General features: G+C 48.8%; 1 protein-coding gene across 10 annotated transcripts in view; it reads left to right on the forward strand.

Moving 5' to 3' along the window:
- The window catches only part of AFDN (afadin, adherens junction formation factor), a 363400-nt gene that overhangs the window by 264820 nt on the left and 82923 nt on the right, over positions 1–15657 (forward strand). For 8 of the 10 annotated variants that reach the window (XM_049654600.1, XM_049654602.1, XM_049654593.1 and 5 more), the window contains exons 4-6: positions 310–473; positions 1983–2143; positions 8305–8462. In XM_049654600.1, coding sequence (XP_049510557.1) covers positions 310–473; positions 1983–2143; positions 8305–8462 — 483 coding nt within the window. The remainder of the gene's footprint in view (positions 1–309; positions 474–1982; positions 2144–8304; positions 8463–15657) is intronic. The other 2 variants (XM_049654599.1, XM_049654595.1) reach the window with 1 other exon arrangement.

The following is a 15657-nucleotide window of genomic DNA, read 5'->3' on the forward strand; positions in this document are numbered from 1 at the left end:
CCCACTCCGGTTTTCTTTACTGGGTTTGGTTTTCCGTTTGCTTGCTTGCTTGCTTGCTTGCATATTGATTTTGAATTGAGGTAAAAGATAGACGTGGTGAAATGCGGAGATCTTGAATGTGTAAGTTTTGGTAAATACACGCCTGTAGCCGTCAGCCCAGTCAAGATAAAGAACCTCTCCATTCCCCAGACCTTTCCTTGTCTCGGGAGCTGGGTTTTGGCTGTAATCAAGAGGAAGTCAGCTAGGCCAGAGAGGCTTTCTGTGATTCTGTGCCGACAGCTGCCTTAGTGATGATGTTACTTTTATCAGAAGGCTCAAAGCAACGGACCTGAAAAGCAGGAGAAAGAAGGTGTTATCCAGAACTTCAAGAGAACTCTCTCCAAGAAAGAGAAGAAGGAGAAAAAGAAGAGAGAGAAAGAGGCAGTGAGGCAGGCATCTGAGAAAGATGATCGGCCTTTCCAAGGGGATGACCTGTAAGTAATTCTGGAAACATCTCCGTCTCTGTCCTATTTAATGAAGCAGACCTTGTTAAATTACCAGATAAGCTGTGAGAAGGACAAGCGTCAGTTAAGAAATGAGCTTGGGTGCTTGGCTCTTCTGTGCTGAGGGGAGCTGAGGGGTCTCCCCTAACCAGGTTCCTGGCTGGCAGGGGCAGACCCCTCTCCCCGGGTTTGCTAATCTCAGGTAATCAACCTGCTGAACAGTACTGTTCTTAGCATACTATTGTCAGTGTTTTCTTCGTTGTGGACCTTTCGTTTCTGGGTGTTTTTTGTTTTTTTTTTGTTTTTTTTTTTTTTCTTTCTCCTTTGGTCCTTAAATTAAGGTGGCAGTGGTTTTTTTTTTTTTTTTTTTTTTTTTTAATTTTTTTTTTTTTAACGTTTATTTATTTTGGAGACAGAGCATGAACGGGGGAGGGGCAGAGAGAGAGGGAGACACAGAATTGGAAGCAGGCTCCAGGCTCTGAGCCATCAGCTCAGAGCCCAACGCGGGGCTCGAACTCATGGACCGTGAGATCGTGACCTGAGCTGACGTCAGATGCTTAACCGACTGAGCCACCCAGGCGCCCCGGTAGTGGTTTCTTCAATACACTGAACACCTCATCAGGGGTTGGCAGGACCAGTGAGAAGAGCAGCTGTGCCTTTTTTTTTTTTTTTTTTTTTAACATTTGAGAGAGAGACCAAGTGTGAGTGGGGTCAGGGCAGAGAGAGACAGGGAGACACAGAATCTGAAGCAGGCCCCGGGGTGTCAGCACAGAGCCCGACACAGGGTTCTAAGTCACAAACTGCAAGATCGTGACCTGAGCCGAAGTGGGACGCTCAACCGACTGAGCCACCCAGGTGCCCCTAATTAAATGATTTTTAGGATTAAAAATGACCTCTTAAAGTGTATTTATCGAAATTGAGTCTTTTATCCGCCTTACCTGAATATGCAGTTTTCAAAAACTCTGCCCTCTGGACAGCTGATTGCTTGTCGGAGGAGCCGCTGGGGCAATTTTCTTAGGAAAATTTACCTTCAAGAAAGTGAATGTTAAATCTTTTAGTTCAAGAATCATGCTATTAGAGTTCAAGATTTACTATAATTTTAAAAGCCTTTTACCAAAAGTATATTCGGTTCTTTATTTCTTGTGGTTGGAATGTTTGTCACTCATTTGGTCTATTTTTAGGAAAACACTGGTGGAAATTCCAGACGTGTAATTTGCACGTTTTTCTTCTAGCCTGGTTAGCGAATGCACAGCAATTGGGCTGTTACGTAAACTGGCTATAAGATCTTAATGATCCGTTTCTCCTCCGTGTACTAGCTTGCGTCGAGAGGGACCGGGTTGTCCACAGTCCCGATGGGCACCAGGTACCAGTGCGTGCAGACCCTGGCCCGCTGCGGAGCGAGCCGGGGAGCACCTGCCGCCGTCACCGCTGTGTGACTGCGGCGGAGCGGTTTCCCGTGCGACCCTGAGCGGACGCCGCTGGCGCCTCTTTTTCTTGCAGCGAGAATTCCCGACTGGCCGCCGAGGTTTACAAAGACATGCCCGAGACCAGCTTCACGCGCACGATCTCCAACCCCGAGGTGGTCATGAAGCGCCGGCGGCAGCAGAAGCTGGAGAGGCGGATGCAGGAGTTCCGGAGCTCGGACGGGCGGCCGGACTCAGGTGCGCGTGCGCGGGGGCGGGGCCGCCGCGCCGGCCCCGGGTCTCTGCCTGGGGCCCGGGGCCCGTCAGCGATGGGTCTGGTTAGGCCCTCCTCCCCGGTGCAGCTCGTGTTTTAAATTCTTGGGTTCTGGAAACTTCCGAGTACGTACAACACAACAGAGAGATGCGGCGAACCCCCCGTGGGCCTGTTACCCGGCCTCCGCCCTCGACCGCCCCGGCCTCCTCTCTGCTCCCACATCTGCGCCGCTTCGCAGATTTCTCGGGATTTCATCCTCTATGTCCGTGCACTTTCCCGAAGGTGAAGGTTCCTGGGAAATAGAAAGGAAGCACGGCACTGTTGTCCCTTACCGAAGCCTTGACGGCAGTTCCCCCAGGGCCTCAGACTGTCTGGTCGTCGTTGGCTTCTTCCCGACAGCCTCCCATGATCCCTCCCCGGAGTGGGATCCAGATAGCACCTGCAGGTGGCACCTGGTCGGGCTGGCGTTCGTTGCGATTCCCTTTCCTCTTGTCTGCCCTCCTGCTTCTCGTCCTTACTGGTGTGCGGTGGAGACCCGGGTTATTTGTCTTGGGGATTTTGCCGACTGCATCCAGGTGTACCCTGGTTTTCCTCCGGCTCTGCTTCCTTGGTTAGGGGAGGAGGTGGGGTAGCTTTTTGCGGGGAGAGGGAGCGGGGCGGAAATACCTCCCGTACCAGCATCCACCGGTGAGCAGTGGTTGTGAGCTTTTTAACGAATTCGTGGAGTTAAAACTTGTCAGTGTCTTTCCGTCTGTTGCAGTTACTGTCCTTCCTTACTGGTTCCTGAATTGTCACTTTGAGACAGCAAGGGTCTCTTCCACCTGGCACCTGAGGCTTTGACGTGTCCCCGGTGGTCTTGGGGAGTCTCCCTGCGTGACAGGACACCGGGGCTCACCTTGGGAATGTGCTGCCCCAGACTAGGAAGGTGGCTGTTTCTCTTACAAATGCTCGCTCTTTCTGGTTGCTCGGAGAGCTCCCTGGTGCTGCGTAGTGTTCGCTCGCCCCCCCTTCAGTGGACAGAGCTAGCTGACTTCTAGTACGTGTTTCTTACTGCTTCGGTTTCAGGCAGTCTAGCCTTTCTTAGGCTAAATTCTCTCCACCTGACACCAATAACGTCTAATTGTTTTATTTTGACATTACGATTTATTATAGGAAAAAGCAAAGTGATACTGTTATTAGCAACAGTATGATCGTGAAAAAATTTGAAGCTTCTTGGGAAACTTGCTTGTGAGTGTATCTTGTAAAGTTATATTGTCAAATAACCAACTAGTTTGGGTAAATGTCTATCTAGTGTGTGATTCCTAGATCATAGGGAAGTTCTGTCTTTAACTTTTTTTTTATTTTTGAGAGCGAGAGACACACAGGGTGTAAGCCAGGGAAGGGCAGAGAGGGAGACAGAATCCGAAGCAGGCTCCAGGCTCCAGGCTCCAGGCTCCAGGCTCCGAGCTGTCAGCACAGAGTCTGACGTGGGGCTCAAACTCATGAACCACGAGATCGTGACCTGAGCCGAAGTCGGATGCTTAACCAGGCGCCCCTACTTTTAACTTCTTAAGGAAACCGCATACAGTTTCCCAGAGTGGCTGCACCAGTTTGCATTCCCACCAACAGTGCGTGCATAAGGGTCCCTCTTTCTTCCCATCCTCGCCAACACCTGTTGTTTCTTGGGTTATTAATTTTAGTCATCCTGACAGGTGTGAGATGGTATCTCATCATGGTTTTGATCTGTGTTTCCCTGGTGATGAGTGATGTTGAGCATCTTTTCGTGTGTCAGCCATCTGGATATCTTCTTTGGAAGATAAAAAAACAACAACACAGCTATTTGAAGGGGCACATCCCCCCCAGTGTTTCTAGCAGCACTGTCAACAACAGCCAAACTAAGGAAAGAGCCCACATGTCTGCTGACCGATGAATGGATAAAGAAAATGTAGCGTGTATATATACAGGGGAATGTTATTCGGTGATGAGAAAGAATGAAATCTTGCCATTTGCAACAACATGGGTGGAACTGGAGGGTATTATTAGGCTAAGCGAGATAAGTCCGAGAAAGACCAATACCATATGATTTCACTCGTGGAATTTAAGAACAGAACAGATGAATGTATGGGAAGGGGAGAAGAGAAAGAGGGAGGCAAACCCTAAGAGACTCTTAAGGGTAGAGAAACCGAGGGAAGTGGGTGGGGGATGGGCACTGAGGAGGGCACTTGTTGGGATGAGCACTGGGTGTTGCATGTAAGTGATGAAGCACTCAGTTCTACCTCTGAAGCCAGTTTTACCAAATATGTTAACTAACTAGAATTTAATCTGAAAAGAGAAAAAATTACTGTGTTTGGAAATCACCTATTTGATTCCTCTGCATATTGACTTATATTTGTTTTATTTTGTTTCTGATTTTAGAGGTTTGCTTCTTAAAAATGTAATGTGCTTTAATAATTCCTAAGGCAGATGTACCCAGCATGGTGTGTGTGTGTGTGTGTGTATTTTATTTTTTAATTTTTTCTTTTAACATTTATTATTGAGAGAGACAGAGCACGAGCAGGGGAGGGGCAGAGAGAGAGGGAGATACAGAATCCAAAGCAGGCTCCAGGCTCCGAGCTGTCAGCACAGAGCCCGACGCGGGGCTCGAACTCACGGAGTGTGAGATCGTGACCTGAGTCGAAGTCGGACGCTGAACCGACTGAGCCAGCCAGGCGCCCCTCAGAGAGCTTTTTAACTCCGCCTCGGCTTCAAATTGGAGTGGTGACTGTGGGAGCAGAGTAGAAGTTGGATCTGAGGGAGTCGCTTTGGAAGTGGGCGCCTGCTGCTCGCGGGGGACCCGTCTCTGAGCGCGGCCACTGAGAGCGAAGGGGTGCACCAGGTTCCTAAGAGGCGGAGTTAACAGACCCAGAGCAGACTGGATTCTACTTGGGAGGGGAGGCATTCTGGATAACGCCCGTTTTCCTGGGATGGGTGTTGCTGCTCTGGAACGAGAGGACGTTTGTGAGCGGAAGATAGGTTTTGCTGAGGTGCCGGTGTGATCGGGGGGCTGTTTTGAGCTGGAAGGGCAGTGTGTCTAGACCAGGCACTGGGCAGCAGTGTCTGATGGAGGGAGAGAGTTGGGGAGTAATTTATGGTTGCCAGGTAATGGCACTGGGCGTGGGTGAGATTCTTTTTGTAGAAAGTATGTAGGTAACGGGAAGACTTGAGGCCACTGTTAAGAGGACTGGGCAGTGAAAGGAGGAAACGAAGCAAAACAGTCTCCAAGGAGTTAGGAAAACTAGCAGAACATCTAAGAAGTAGAGCTTTAGAGGGATGGGGGTAGAAGGAATAGTTTTCTCTCCAGACTTCCAGGAGACACTGAAAACCTAAATATTGTTAGCAAAATAGCTGTGGTTAATATTAACCAGTCAAATATATTAAGTTCAGCTATTTTGTTTGTCTTTAATAAATGACTTAGAAAACTATGTTCTCAGGACACCTGGGTGGCTTATTGGCTAAGCGTCTGGCTTAGGTCACGATCTCAAGGTTTGTGGGATCAAGCCGCACATCGGGCTCAGTGCCGAATATGGAGACTGCTTGAGATTCTCTCTCCCTCTGCCCCTTTGCCTGGCTTGCACTCTGTCTTAAAAAAAATAAATTAATAAAATGAAGTAGAATTGACAAACATTGTTAGTTTCAGGTATACACTGTGATGATTCAACCCTCTTATACACTGCGAAGTGATCATATAATGTGACTAGTCGCCCGGGGCGGGGGCGGGGGGGTGAGTTGGTTAAACATCTGAGTTTTGATTTCAGCTTAGGTCATGATCTCATGGTTTGTGGGGCCGAGCCCCACCTGGGGTTCTGTGCTGACAGTGTGGAACCTGGGGATATTTTCTCTCTTTCTCTTCCTCTCCCCTGCTTGTGCACACTCTGTCAAAATAAACTAAAAAAAAAAAACAAAAATGTATTCTCGTAACCTGTTACAGTTACTGGTTTAGCTGTCCTGTCGGTAGAAGCCGTGGGATGTGGTCACGTGCGGGTGAGTGTAACGAGAGTGACCGCTCAGTCTATTACTTCCCTGTCTTGTCAGCCTGACAGTTTGCCCCCTCGGTTCTGATGACTGAACTCCCTTCACGGCCCATCGGACTCGGCCCGTAGGAAGCTTCCCCCCTGGGCTTTGTAAAGCACGGTTAAGCACTCAGGCACGCTCTGTGGTGTCCTCCGAGGAGCTGGCCCGGAAGCGTCCCGTGCGTCTCAGGTAGCTGATGCGTGGCACGGGGCATGAGCACCAGTTACAGCCACGGATTTCTTACTGCGACACCGTCGGCGACCGTGTGGGAATTCTCCCGCCTCGGCGTCCTCACGACCCGTGTTGGGAGTGCCAGCTGTGACCGGGGTCCCGCACTTGGGGTCCTGGAGAGGTGCGGGCCTCCGTGTACTCGTCTCCGGTCCTGCCTTCATCAGAGACCGAAACGTACATTGATGCAAATGAGTTTCAGTCCATTTGACTGGGCTGCTCCACTCTTCCTCCTCAGCACGGAGGGTGGTGCCTGCCTCCGTGACAAACACACCGTGGTGTTAGGCTTATAAACCGGAAACTGTTTGAATTAGACCCTCTCAACACTCAGTACGCTGAAACCAAGTTAGATGTAGATGGGTAAACGGATGCCAAAAGTAACCCATCCAGTACTGAAGTTTGGCCACGTGAGCCTGAGTTTTCCAGCCGCCTCATGGCGGCGTGTCCCTTAGAAGAAATGCTGCTCGAAATTGTGTATCTGTAGGAGCCATACTGACTCTTGAAAATGGTTTTCTGGGAAGCCCCGACCTTAAGTTTTTTCAGACAAAAAGCGTTTGATTCTCTGCAGTCTGTACCTTGGGGTTGCAAAGTACTTGTCTAGACTTCGAGCAGATGCCACGTTTTTCAGAAAAATCAGATGTCTGACCACTCGCGTGTTTTGGTAGCCTCCTAAGGGAGGGCACGAGGCCCCCTCATCAGCTGTCAGAACAGGCGTTCTGGTTTGCTCCTTGGTTGTCTGATGGGCACAGTACGGACAGGTTGCCTGTGTCTGCAAAATGGTTCTTACTCGCTCTCTTGTACGTGTTTTCCTTATAAATTGCCCCGAATGTGCCTTTGGCAGCGGGGCACGATGAAGCCAGAAGGGAGCACCTTGGGCTAGTGGAGCACGCGCTTTAACAGCTGGCCTCCCTGCTGGGACGGCGTCCCCTCTGCGGCTCTCCTTCAGCCGGAACCCGGCCGCTTAGGAGAGCACCGGTGGCATTGTGCCCGCCTCCCGACGTGGCACGGGCACACGTGCCACTGAGGCCTTCCGGTGGCTCCCACTTCAGCTAGAGTAAAACCCAGACCCTCACGATCCTCACGATCATGGTTTGCAAAGTCCCACGTGGTCTGGCCTCGGTCAGCCTGACTGCGTTTTCCCTGCCTTCCCTCGGGTGCATCTCTGGCCAGTGAGCCTTCCGGACCTGTGCCAGCTGAAGGCCTTAGCACCTGCTCGCCCCCTGCCCAGAGAGGTCCTCAGGTGGCCATGAGGCCGCCGCTGCTGGCCATCCGGGGCTCGTGGCGGGTGTCCATCTTCGAGAAGGCTTAACGGTCCCACGAGCTTAGGAAGCTCTCGGTTACGGTCTTTCTTACCACCATGCTTGTGTTTTTCACAACGCGTGCCGCCATCTCAGGTTTTCTTGTCGCTCTTTCCCCCCACCCCCCGCACCCCACACCTAGAGTAGAAGCTGTTTGAAGGGCAGGACACTGGACTGTTCATGGCTGCGTCCTCAGCATCGGAACACGGGCCTCTGTGTGAGTTCGCGTGTGCTAAATCGTTGACAGGCAGCACTGTCGGAACACCGTGGAGTTTCTTCCTTTTCTCATCTTCGAACCATGGTGAAAGTGGGTTCATCGTTATAAGAGCTACTTGGGCTTGAAGAGGGAACAGGATCCGTTCTGTCGCACAGGACTAGTCAGCATACGGTGTTACTGGATCAGCAGGTGACTGTTCACGTGTGTTGCCTAGCAGGAAAGGAGTATGGAATTAGGAACACAGATTTCATCGTTGCGTTCATTACAACCGGAACTTAGATGCCCTTTTTTAAAGTGATCATAAACGTTAGCTGTCTCGGTTACTGGGAGAAAATAAAGGAGTGCTCAAAGATGTCTGCATGGTTTTTTTCAGGTGGAACACTGAGAATTTATGCAGATAGCTTAAAACCGAACATTCCCTACAAGACAATCCTGCTGTCCACCACGGATCCTGCTGACTTTGCTGTGGCCGAGGCTCTAGAGAAATACGGTCTGGAGAAGGAGAACCCTAAAGATTACTGCATCGCCCGGGTAAGTGACTACGCAGCCAGAACTTACCAGTGCTACACATGCCGGCACTTCTCGTTCAAGTGGCAAGATAGCCTTTGAGTGAAGTTCAGCGTAGGCTGGTTTTCTTCGCACTGTATCATTTAAAATGTAATACGTGGAAACCCTGTGTTAAATCCCCCTTCTGTTACAGAAGTAATACATGTTCTTATGATAAGAAAAAGTGTAAAAAGGTGAAGACGATAAAATCACCCATAGTTCTAATACCAAAGGATAACCACTGCCCACGCTTTTGTATACACATATCTTTAGTTCTTATTTTGTGTACATAGGTGACTTCGTGTTTTTCATGATGTCGTCTTAAGGTTTTCACTGAGATACCTCGTGACAGTCCCACTCTTAAGTGGACTCCAGTTTGCTGTTCTAACGAGCGTTTGGTCGGTGTGTTTAGTAGCCAGACTGTCTTGGAGATAAGGCCTGCGTCTCTCACCCTGGTACTCAGAGACCATGAGATGCTTTTCCTCACAGCTGAGTGGCTGACACTAAGTGAGATCAAGCAGGGTTTCTCTCCTGAGGCAGACTCCTTGGAAAGTTCTTAACCCTTAAGTCAGTCACGAGGAAATGCTGACTTCTTCATTACCGGGATTTCTCTGGCAAAATCTCCTCCTGGCAGTGGAGTTTTAGAAGAAATAAATCCCTTCCTTTCCCCATCTTAGCAGTTGATTACGAAACCGTGATGTATGACTTGCCATAGTGCCCCCGCCGCACAAGATGACCGGGGAGTAAGTAGAGGCAGTAACCGTGCGTATTTGAAGTCTGCGGTGTCCCCAGTACCGACCCCCACCCCAGGAACACCCCCCCACCTTCGAAAGTCCCTTACCCCGTCTCCATCCCAGGTAGTGCTCTCTGGCGCTTGGTTTCGTGGACTAGAACTGCACATAAATGGCGTCGTGTAGCCAGCGGTCTTTCTGCCTGCTTTCCTCCACTCGGCGCCGGGAGCTCGGGGTCGGCCGCGTGCTTGGCGTGTCTACACTGGCTTCCTTCCGGTTGCTGAGCAGTATTTCGCTATATGGATGGTTTGCGGTGCTTTCACCCGCTTACCTGCTGACGGGCATTTGGGTTGTTCCCGGTGTTGGGGTTTGGGCGGTTACGGTCAGGCTGCTCTGAGCATGTGTGTGCAGGTGTCCTCACAGACCTGGTTTCTTAAGTAAATGCTGGGTGGCAGGTGTATGTGTAACTTTTTAGGAAACTTTGAAACTGTTTTCCAAAGCAATTAAATCACGTTGTGGTTGCTTTACTTCCTCATTTGTGTTTGATACTGTCAATTATTTTAAGAATCGGCCATTCTGGGGCGCCCGGGGGGCTCTGTCGGTCGGGCGTCCGACTTCGGCTCAGGCCGTGATCTCGCGGTTCGTGGGTTCGAGCCCCGCGTCGGGCTCTGTGCTGATGGCTCGGAGGCTGAAGCCTGGAGCCCGCTTCGGATTCTGTGTCTCCCTCTCTCTCTGCCCCTGCCCCGCTCATGCTCTGTCTCTCAAAAGTAAATACTTTTGAGAAAAAAAAAAGAATCAGCCTTTCTGATAGGGTATAATGGGATGTCCGTGTGGCAAACGGTTTTAATTTCCCTCTTGATAGTTCTGTGTTAAGTCCTTTGTAGGATACATGTGTTGTGAATATTTTTCCCCAGTCTGTGGCTTGGTTTGCCTTTTCATTTTTTTAATGATGCCCTTTAGAGAATACATTTTTTTTTTTTAAGCCTTCTATTATTTTTGTGTTCTCTGTAAGAATTTACCTCTTTTGAGGTTGCAAACAGTTTCCTCCTGAAGTTTTGTACTTTAGTTTTTACGTTTTGGTCTCTGTTCCATTTCAAGTTAGCGTCTATATGTTGGTGTGAGATCAGGGCAGGTGTTCATTTTTTCCGGTGCAGATAATTGGTTGACCCAGCACCATTTGTTAAAAGGACTTTCTTTTTTTCCCTGTTGAGTGCTTTAACGTCTTTGCTGAAAATCAATTGGCCGTATGTGTGTGTGGTTCTATTTCTGGAGTCTGTTAATCTGTATTTTATCTTTTTGTGAACACCACACTGTATCAATAACCAGATTGATAATAAGTCTTAAAATCAGGTAAATAAGTCCCAATTTTGTTCTTGCTTTTATTTTTTCTAATATTTATTTTTGAGAGACCGCGCACATGTGCGTGGGGGGGGGGGGGGGCAGAGAGAGAGAGGGAGACACAGAATCTGAAGCAGGCTCCAGGCTCTGAGCTGTCAGCACGGAGCCCGACGCAGGGCTTGAACCCATGAGCTGTCAGATCATGACCTGAGCCAAAGTTGGATATTTAACAGACCGAGCCACCCAGGGGCCCCTGTTTTTGCTTTTAAAAATTGCTTCAGTTATTCTGTATTATTTATGTTTCTGAATAAATTTCAGAATCAGCTTGTCCATTTCTGCACAGAACCTGCTGGAGTCGTGACTGGATTTGCATGGACTCTAGATAAGTCAGGGGACACCCTGTCCTCAGTCTCCGGTCTTCTAGGCTGTGGACAGAGTGCACCTCTGTGTGTGTGATCTCTGTGCTCCCAGTAGTATTTTGTAGTGCTCGGAGTAGAGGTCTAAGACCTCTTTTATTAGCTAGATTGAATTAAGTAAAAGAGTCTGTTGAGTTTTATGCCTTTTAATTTTGTTGAAAAGCTAAGAAGTTATATTCAGTTGGAAAAACGGTTTGGTAGATTTTGTAGTTTGATAAATATAGTTGAATTGTCAGCTGAAAATAGATGAGAGAACAGATTGTTTTTCCCATTAAAATGACAACAAAGAAATAAAAACTTGTGTAAGTGCTCAAGAACGAAGAGAATGAGAGGAGAGATGGCGGAAGATAGGGTTGTGAGTGAATTTCTGAAGAAGCAGGTGACAGGTGTCCCGCTCATTGGGCCGCAGAAAGCCTACGGAGAGAACCCGCCAGGGAGGAGCTTGCTAGTGCCCATGTCACGAGCCCACGCGGACCCAGGAATGAGCTGCTTTAGCACTTCCCGACTCCACATTGAAAGCGGAGCTAAATCCTATTGGGTTGAAGGGTTCCAGAAGCAGCGGACTCCACCACGTTTCCTTCCCATTCCAACTGCCGTCTCTTGTCTCCGCGTGAAGGCTGTGGTCGACCCGATGGGGAGGAGGCCTTGTGTTTGGGGGTAACGGGCACACAGGGCACGGCAGGGGTCTTGACCGAAAGCGGGAGGGTGGAGCGGAAGCCTCTGCCCAGGATGCCGACGGCCAGAAGATTTAAGGACTTCTCCCAGAAGGCACTCTCTGGCCACGTGAGAAGGATGTGTATGCAAACTGACCTGTGGAAGCGCCGGTCCAGTAACCTCAGGCCTCCTGGCAGGAATCCTCGTGCATACACACGTACGTACGGCCCTCACCTTGAGGTCTCTCGTGACTCACTGTTGAACATGAACGGACGGCCAAGGTTCAACAGACACTGAAACACCTTTGAGACGAAAGACCAACCCAAACAGGCAAAAGAACACAGATGAGATAAGACAGAAAGCAGACGGAAGTGTTCAAAGACCGAGAGACTCGGACAATAAGGAAGACCGTGTATCTGTGGAATAAGACCAAATAAGTCCTGTAAGAAGGGACACTCAGACCTTAGAAGTTTATAAATGTAAGTAAATAAGGGATAGGAGAAAAGTATCAATAAAAGGGGTGAAAGATAAAGGTAAGGAAACATGCCAAGTGTAGAACAAAACGAAAAGATCAGAAAGTTAGATCCGCAGTAGAATACCTAACACTTACCTAAAGGAGGGTCAGATAGAGAAAGCAAGAGGACATGGGGAGAGAGAGAAGTTACCAAAGAAATGTACTAGAATATCTCCCAGAACAGGAGGGTTTGAGTTGCTGGTTTGAAAAGGCCCACTGAATAATGGTACAGTTACTGAAAAAGATCCAAACCAGGGCATACTGTTTTGAAATTGTAGAAAACTAGAGAAAAGAAAGCAAGGATTCCAAGGAGAAAGATTCAAGTCTCACATAAAGGATTGGGGGGCAAGATTGCTGCCAGTCATTTCAGTAGTGGTCACGGAGTCTGGAATACATGTAGCTTTCTAATTCAGAGTGGAATGGTTTCCAGTCCAGATTGTCAAACGGTAGGTACATGGAACGAAGACCTTTCAAAACCCGTAAGGCCAAACTTACCACCCATTCAGCCTTTCTCAAAAAGGTACCGCAGGGTATTCTCCGGCACGATGGGCGGAGTGGGCCAAGAAAGGGAAAGATCCAGCCAGGCTCCCAGAATAGAGTCCGGCACAGGAGGTCATCCCGGCAGTGGTGGCGAAGGAGGGTCTGGAGGGCATCTGTGCAGTCATCCTACAGAGCACCCGCTTCAGAGTGGACGTAGCGTTTGAGATTGAGAATGGTGTTTATAAACAAGGTGATAAGTGTTACGGTCTATCTAAAACAAGGGGCTAGTGAATTCCCGAGTGTGTTTCTGTGAGGGCTTGTTCTCATTCCCGTGTGTTACAGCAGGTAGTAAGAAGCAAACTCCGCACCCATCACTGAAGGGATGCCCGTCCGTACCATTGAATACCTGTGGCTGTGAAACATGATGAATTAAACCCATCTTACAAAACACCCTTTATTTGGAAAAACAATTACCGTAAAATAAAATGAAGCAACGTGAACCCCTGTGTGTGCATCCGTGACCATAGAGCAAGGTGGATGCGTGGGAAGGGTACGCTCCAGGTCACTACCCGCCGACGTGAGGGGAAGGGCAGGGAATGGAAGACTTTGAAATACCACGTGCAATGCAGATGTGAGCCTCTTACGTGAGGTAGATGGGTGAAGGTCATTGCCAAAAGCGTGGTCGTAAAAATAGTTCTCTCACAGTGTGGTTCGTTTCTTCCTTGGGCTTTTCTGTATTTCACTTTTTCCACAGTGATCCTGCATGATTGGGAATGGGGACGAAGCGCCTCAAAGCTCGTGTCTCCGTGGGGTGGGGAAGGTAGGTGACCACGAGCGTTTGGTGTTGATGTGCTCTTTCGTTTCTTTGGTCTTACTAGGGAAGAGTAAGAACTAGGATTGGTGAGTTGCAAGGGGAAACCGTGCTTCCAGATGTGCAAAAGTATATTTTATACTGGGTTTCTGGCTATTAGCGTTCATAGATAGAGAAACTGTATCGTGACCTGAAATTGCACCGTACTTTGGGGAGGGGGGGTGCCTCGGGTCAGGTCGGGAGAGCAGGTGACCAAGGTAATTGTGTCTTCCCTCTGGAGGGAAAATCCTGAAGGTCCAGGACGTTCTGGTGCATTTTCTCCTGGCGGTGACGTCTGAAGTAGAGGAGGCCCTGCGGTGGTTGGGCCCTGGGGACCCTTGCCTTCCGTTGAGCGCGTGGTGAGAACTGCTGTACCCACGGGAAGCACCTAATTGGGCCCACGGATAAGGGTGGATTTGGATACGCGCTCCTTACACTTGGGGTCAGCAGCGGCTATAAACGGTGTTCCTGGTCAGAATAAAGTCAGTAAATCGGTAGTGTACGAGTCCTGCCCCTGCTACTCTGTGGTCACCCGGGGCAGGACTCGGTTACCGGGGCCTGACCTTGTGCTCCGTACTTGGGATCGCTTAAGTGTCCGCCAGGGGACCGTGGACCATTAAATAATACTCGGTTCCGCGTAAAGGTGCGTTCGATATAATACACGGTGATGAACTTTATCATCTTTTCCCTTTCCTTCATTTCTGCTGTACTTTTACGGATGAACTTCAGAAGTGTAAGGGCACCTTAATCAGGGTCATGAGGTTGTAAGAGCCTGCTTTGGGCTTGTAGTGACGGGCCTCTTTGAGGTCACTTGAGTCTCTTTTGAGGGTCTCCTGCTTTGGGTTTTCTGTTCTATCACATCCTTGCAAATTCTGCTTCGTAGGCAATACGGAGGTGATTACCGTTTTAATCCTGTTTTCTTTCTTGGCTTGCCATCTTGCTAGCTTCGTGGTACGTAGCTCTTCCATGCTCATCGTTGTTCTGGCTGTTCAATTATTCTACAAATATTTAAGTTCCTCTTGTTGGATACTCTGCTAGGTTACAAAAACAACAGCTGTCTTTAAAGGAACTTACAGAGAAGCCAAGAATGAGAAGAGAAACATGGAGTGCTGAAATGAGAGCAATCAGGGAAGGCCTCCTGGAAGAGCTGTAGTTGAGCTAGACATGGCCAGTGGGTCACCGGCCTTCAGGCCCAAGAAATCGGGGAAGTATGGAATTCATGGCCTGCTCTGAGAGCTCTGAGTAGTTCTACGTGCCCGGATCTACCAGGGTGTGTGACAAAGACCAGGACGCAAAAGAGGAGTGAAGGTCAGGTCCTGAACTGTGTGTTCTAAGCCCAAGGTACCAAATTCAGGACAAAGCAGTACGAGGAAAGATGAATTACTTTAGCAAGAGGGTGTGTTGTAATGCATTTGTCTTTTTAAGGTAATCTGAAGCAGTGTGGAGATGTTGTAGGCTTCTGCCCAAGAGTCTCCTCCATCTGGTGTGTGAGTGTGAGGCCGTATCTAGGTGGTAGGGTCTGTGAACAGAACTCTGTTGCAGTACTGGACGTTGAAAATAACGTTCCGATGCCACTGGCTTGGCTTCTCATATTTTACTTTCTGTAGTCGTGTTGTGACGTGTTAGTATTTCAAATTGAATGAAGGGTGGGCCGATCCAGCAGGTGCATGAGGTCCCTGGGCCTCCGTCCCCTTCATTTTTGTTCTGGATTATTGGGGCTTTCCCAGGTTATTCAGAGAACTGTTTGACTACCATGAAAACATAAAGTAATAAGTATTATGGCATGATGAATTTTAAGAGCGTCGTGAATGCAGCATTTTAAACCAGACACTTAAAAACATCTGTTGCGTGAATAACCCTGTAGTATATCTAAATGACCTGATTAAATTTAATCATAAAGCTATTATCTACAAAAAAGAGAAAGCTATTCTGTTTTGTTATGTGACGGCTATCCTGAGAGATCCCACCTTAGATGAAACTATTTTGTAAAAATGGTTACCGGAGAGTGCGCAAGTGGGTTAGGGACCAGGGGGATTGAGCTACAGTAGAGTGATCTCTCCTGAGGAAATTGCTCACAATCTGACCAGTATGTACAGTCCTTCCATAAGAGTTTGTTTAAAAAAAACAAAACAAAACAAAACAATCACTCAGCTAGTTTTTTGGGGGGCCAGAGAGGCAAGTGAGTAGACGCGGCACA

This window comes from Panthera uncia (genome assembly GCF_023721935.1).
Source record: "Panthera uncia isolate 11264 chromosome B2 unlocalized genomic scaffold, Puncia_PCG_1.0 HiC_scaffold_24, whole genome shotgun sequence".
Classification (NCBI taxonomy): domain Eukaryota; kingdom Metazoa; phylum Chordata; class Mammalia; order Carnivora; family Felidae; genus Panthera; species Panthera uncia.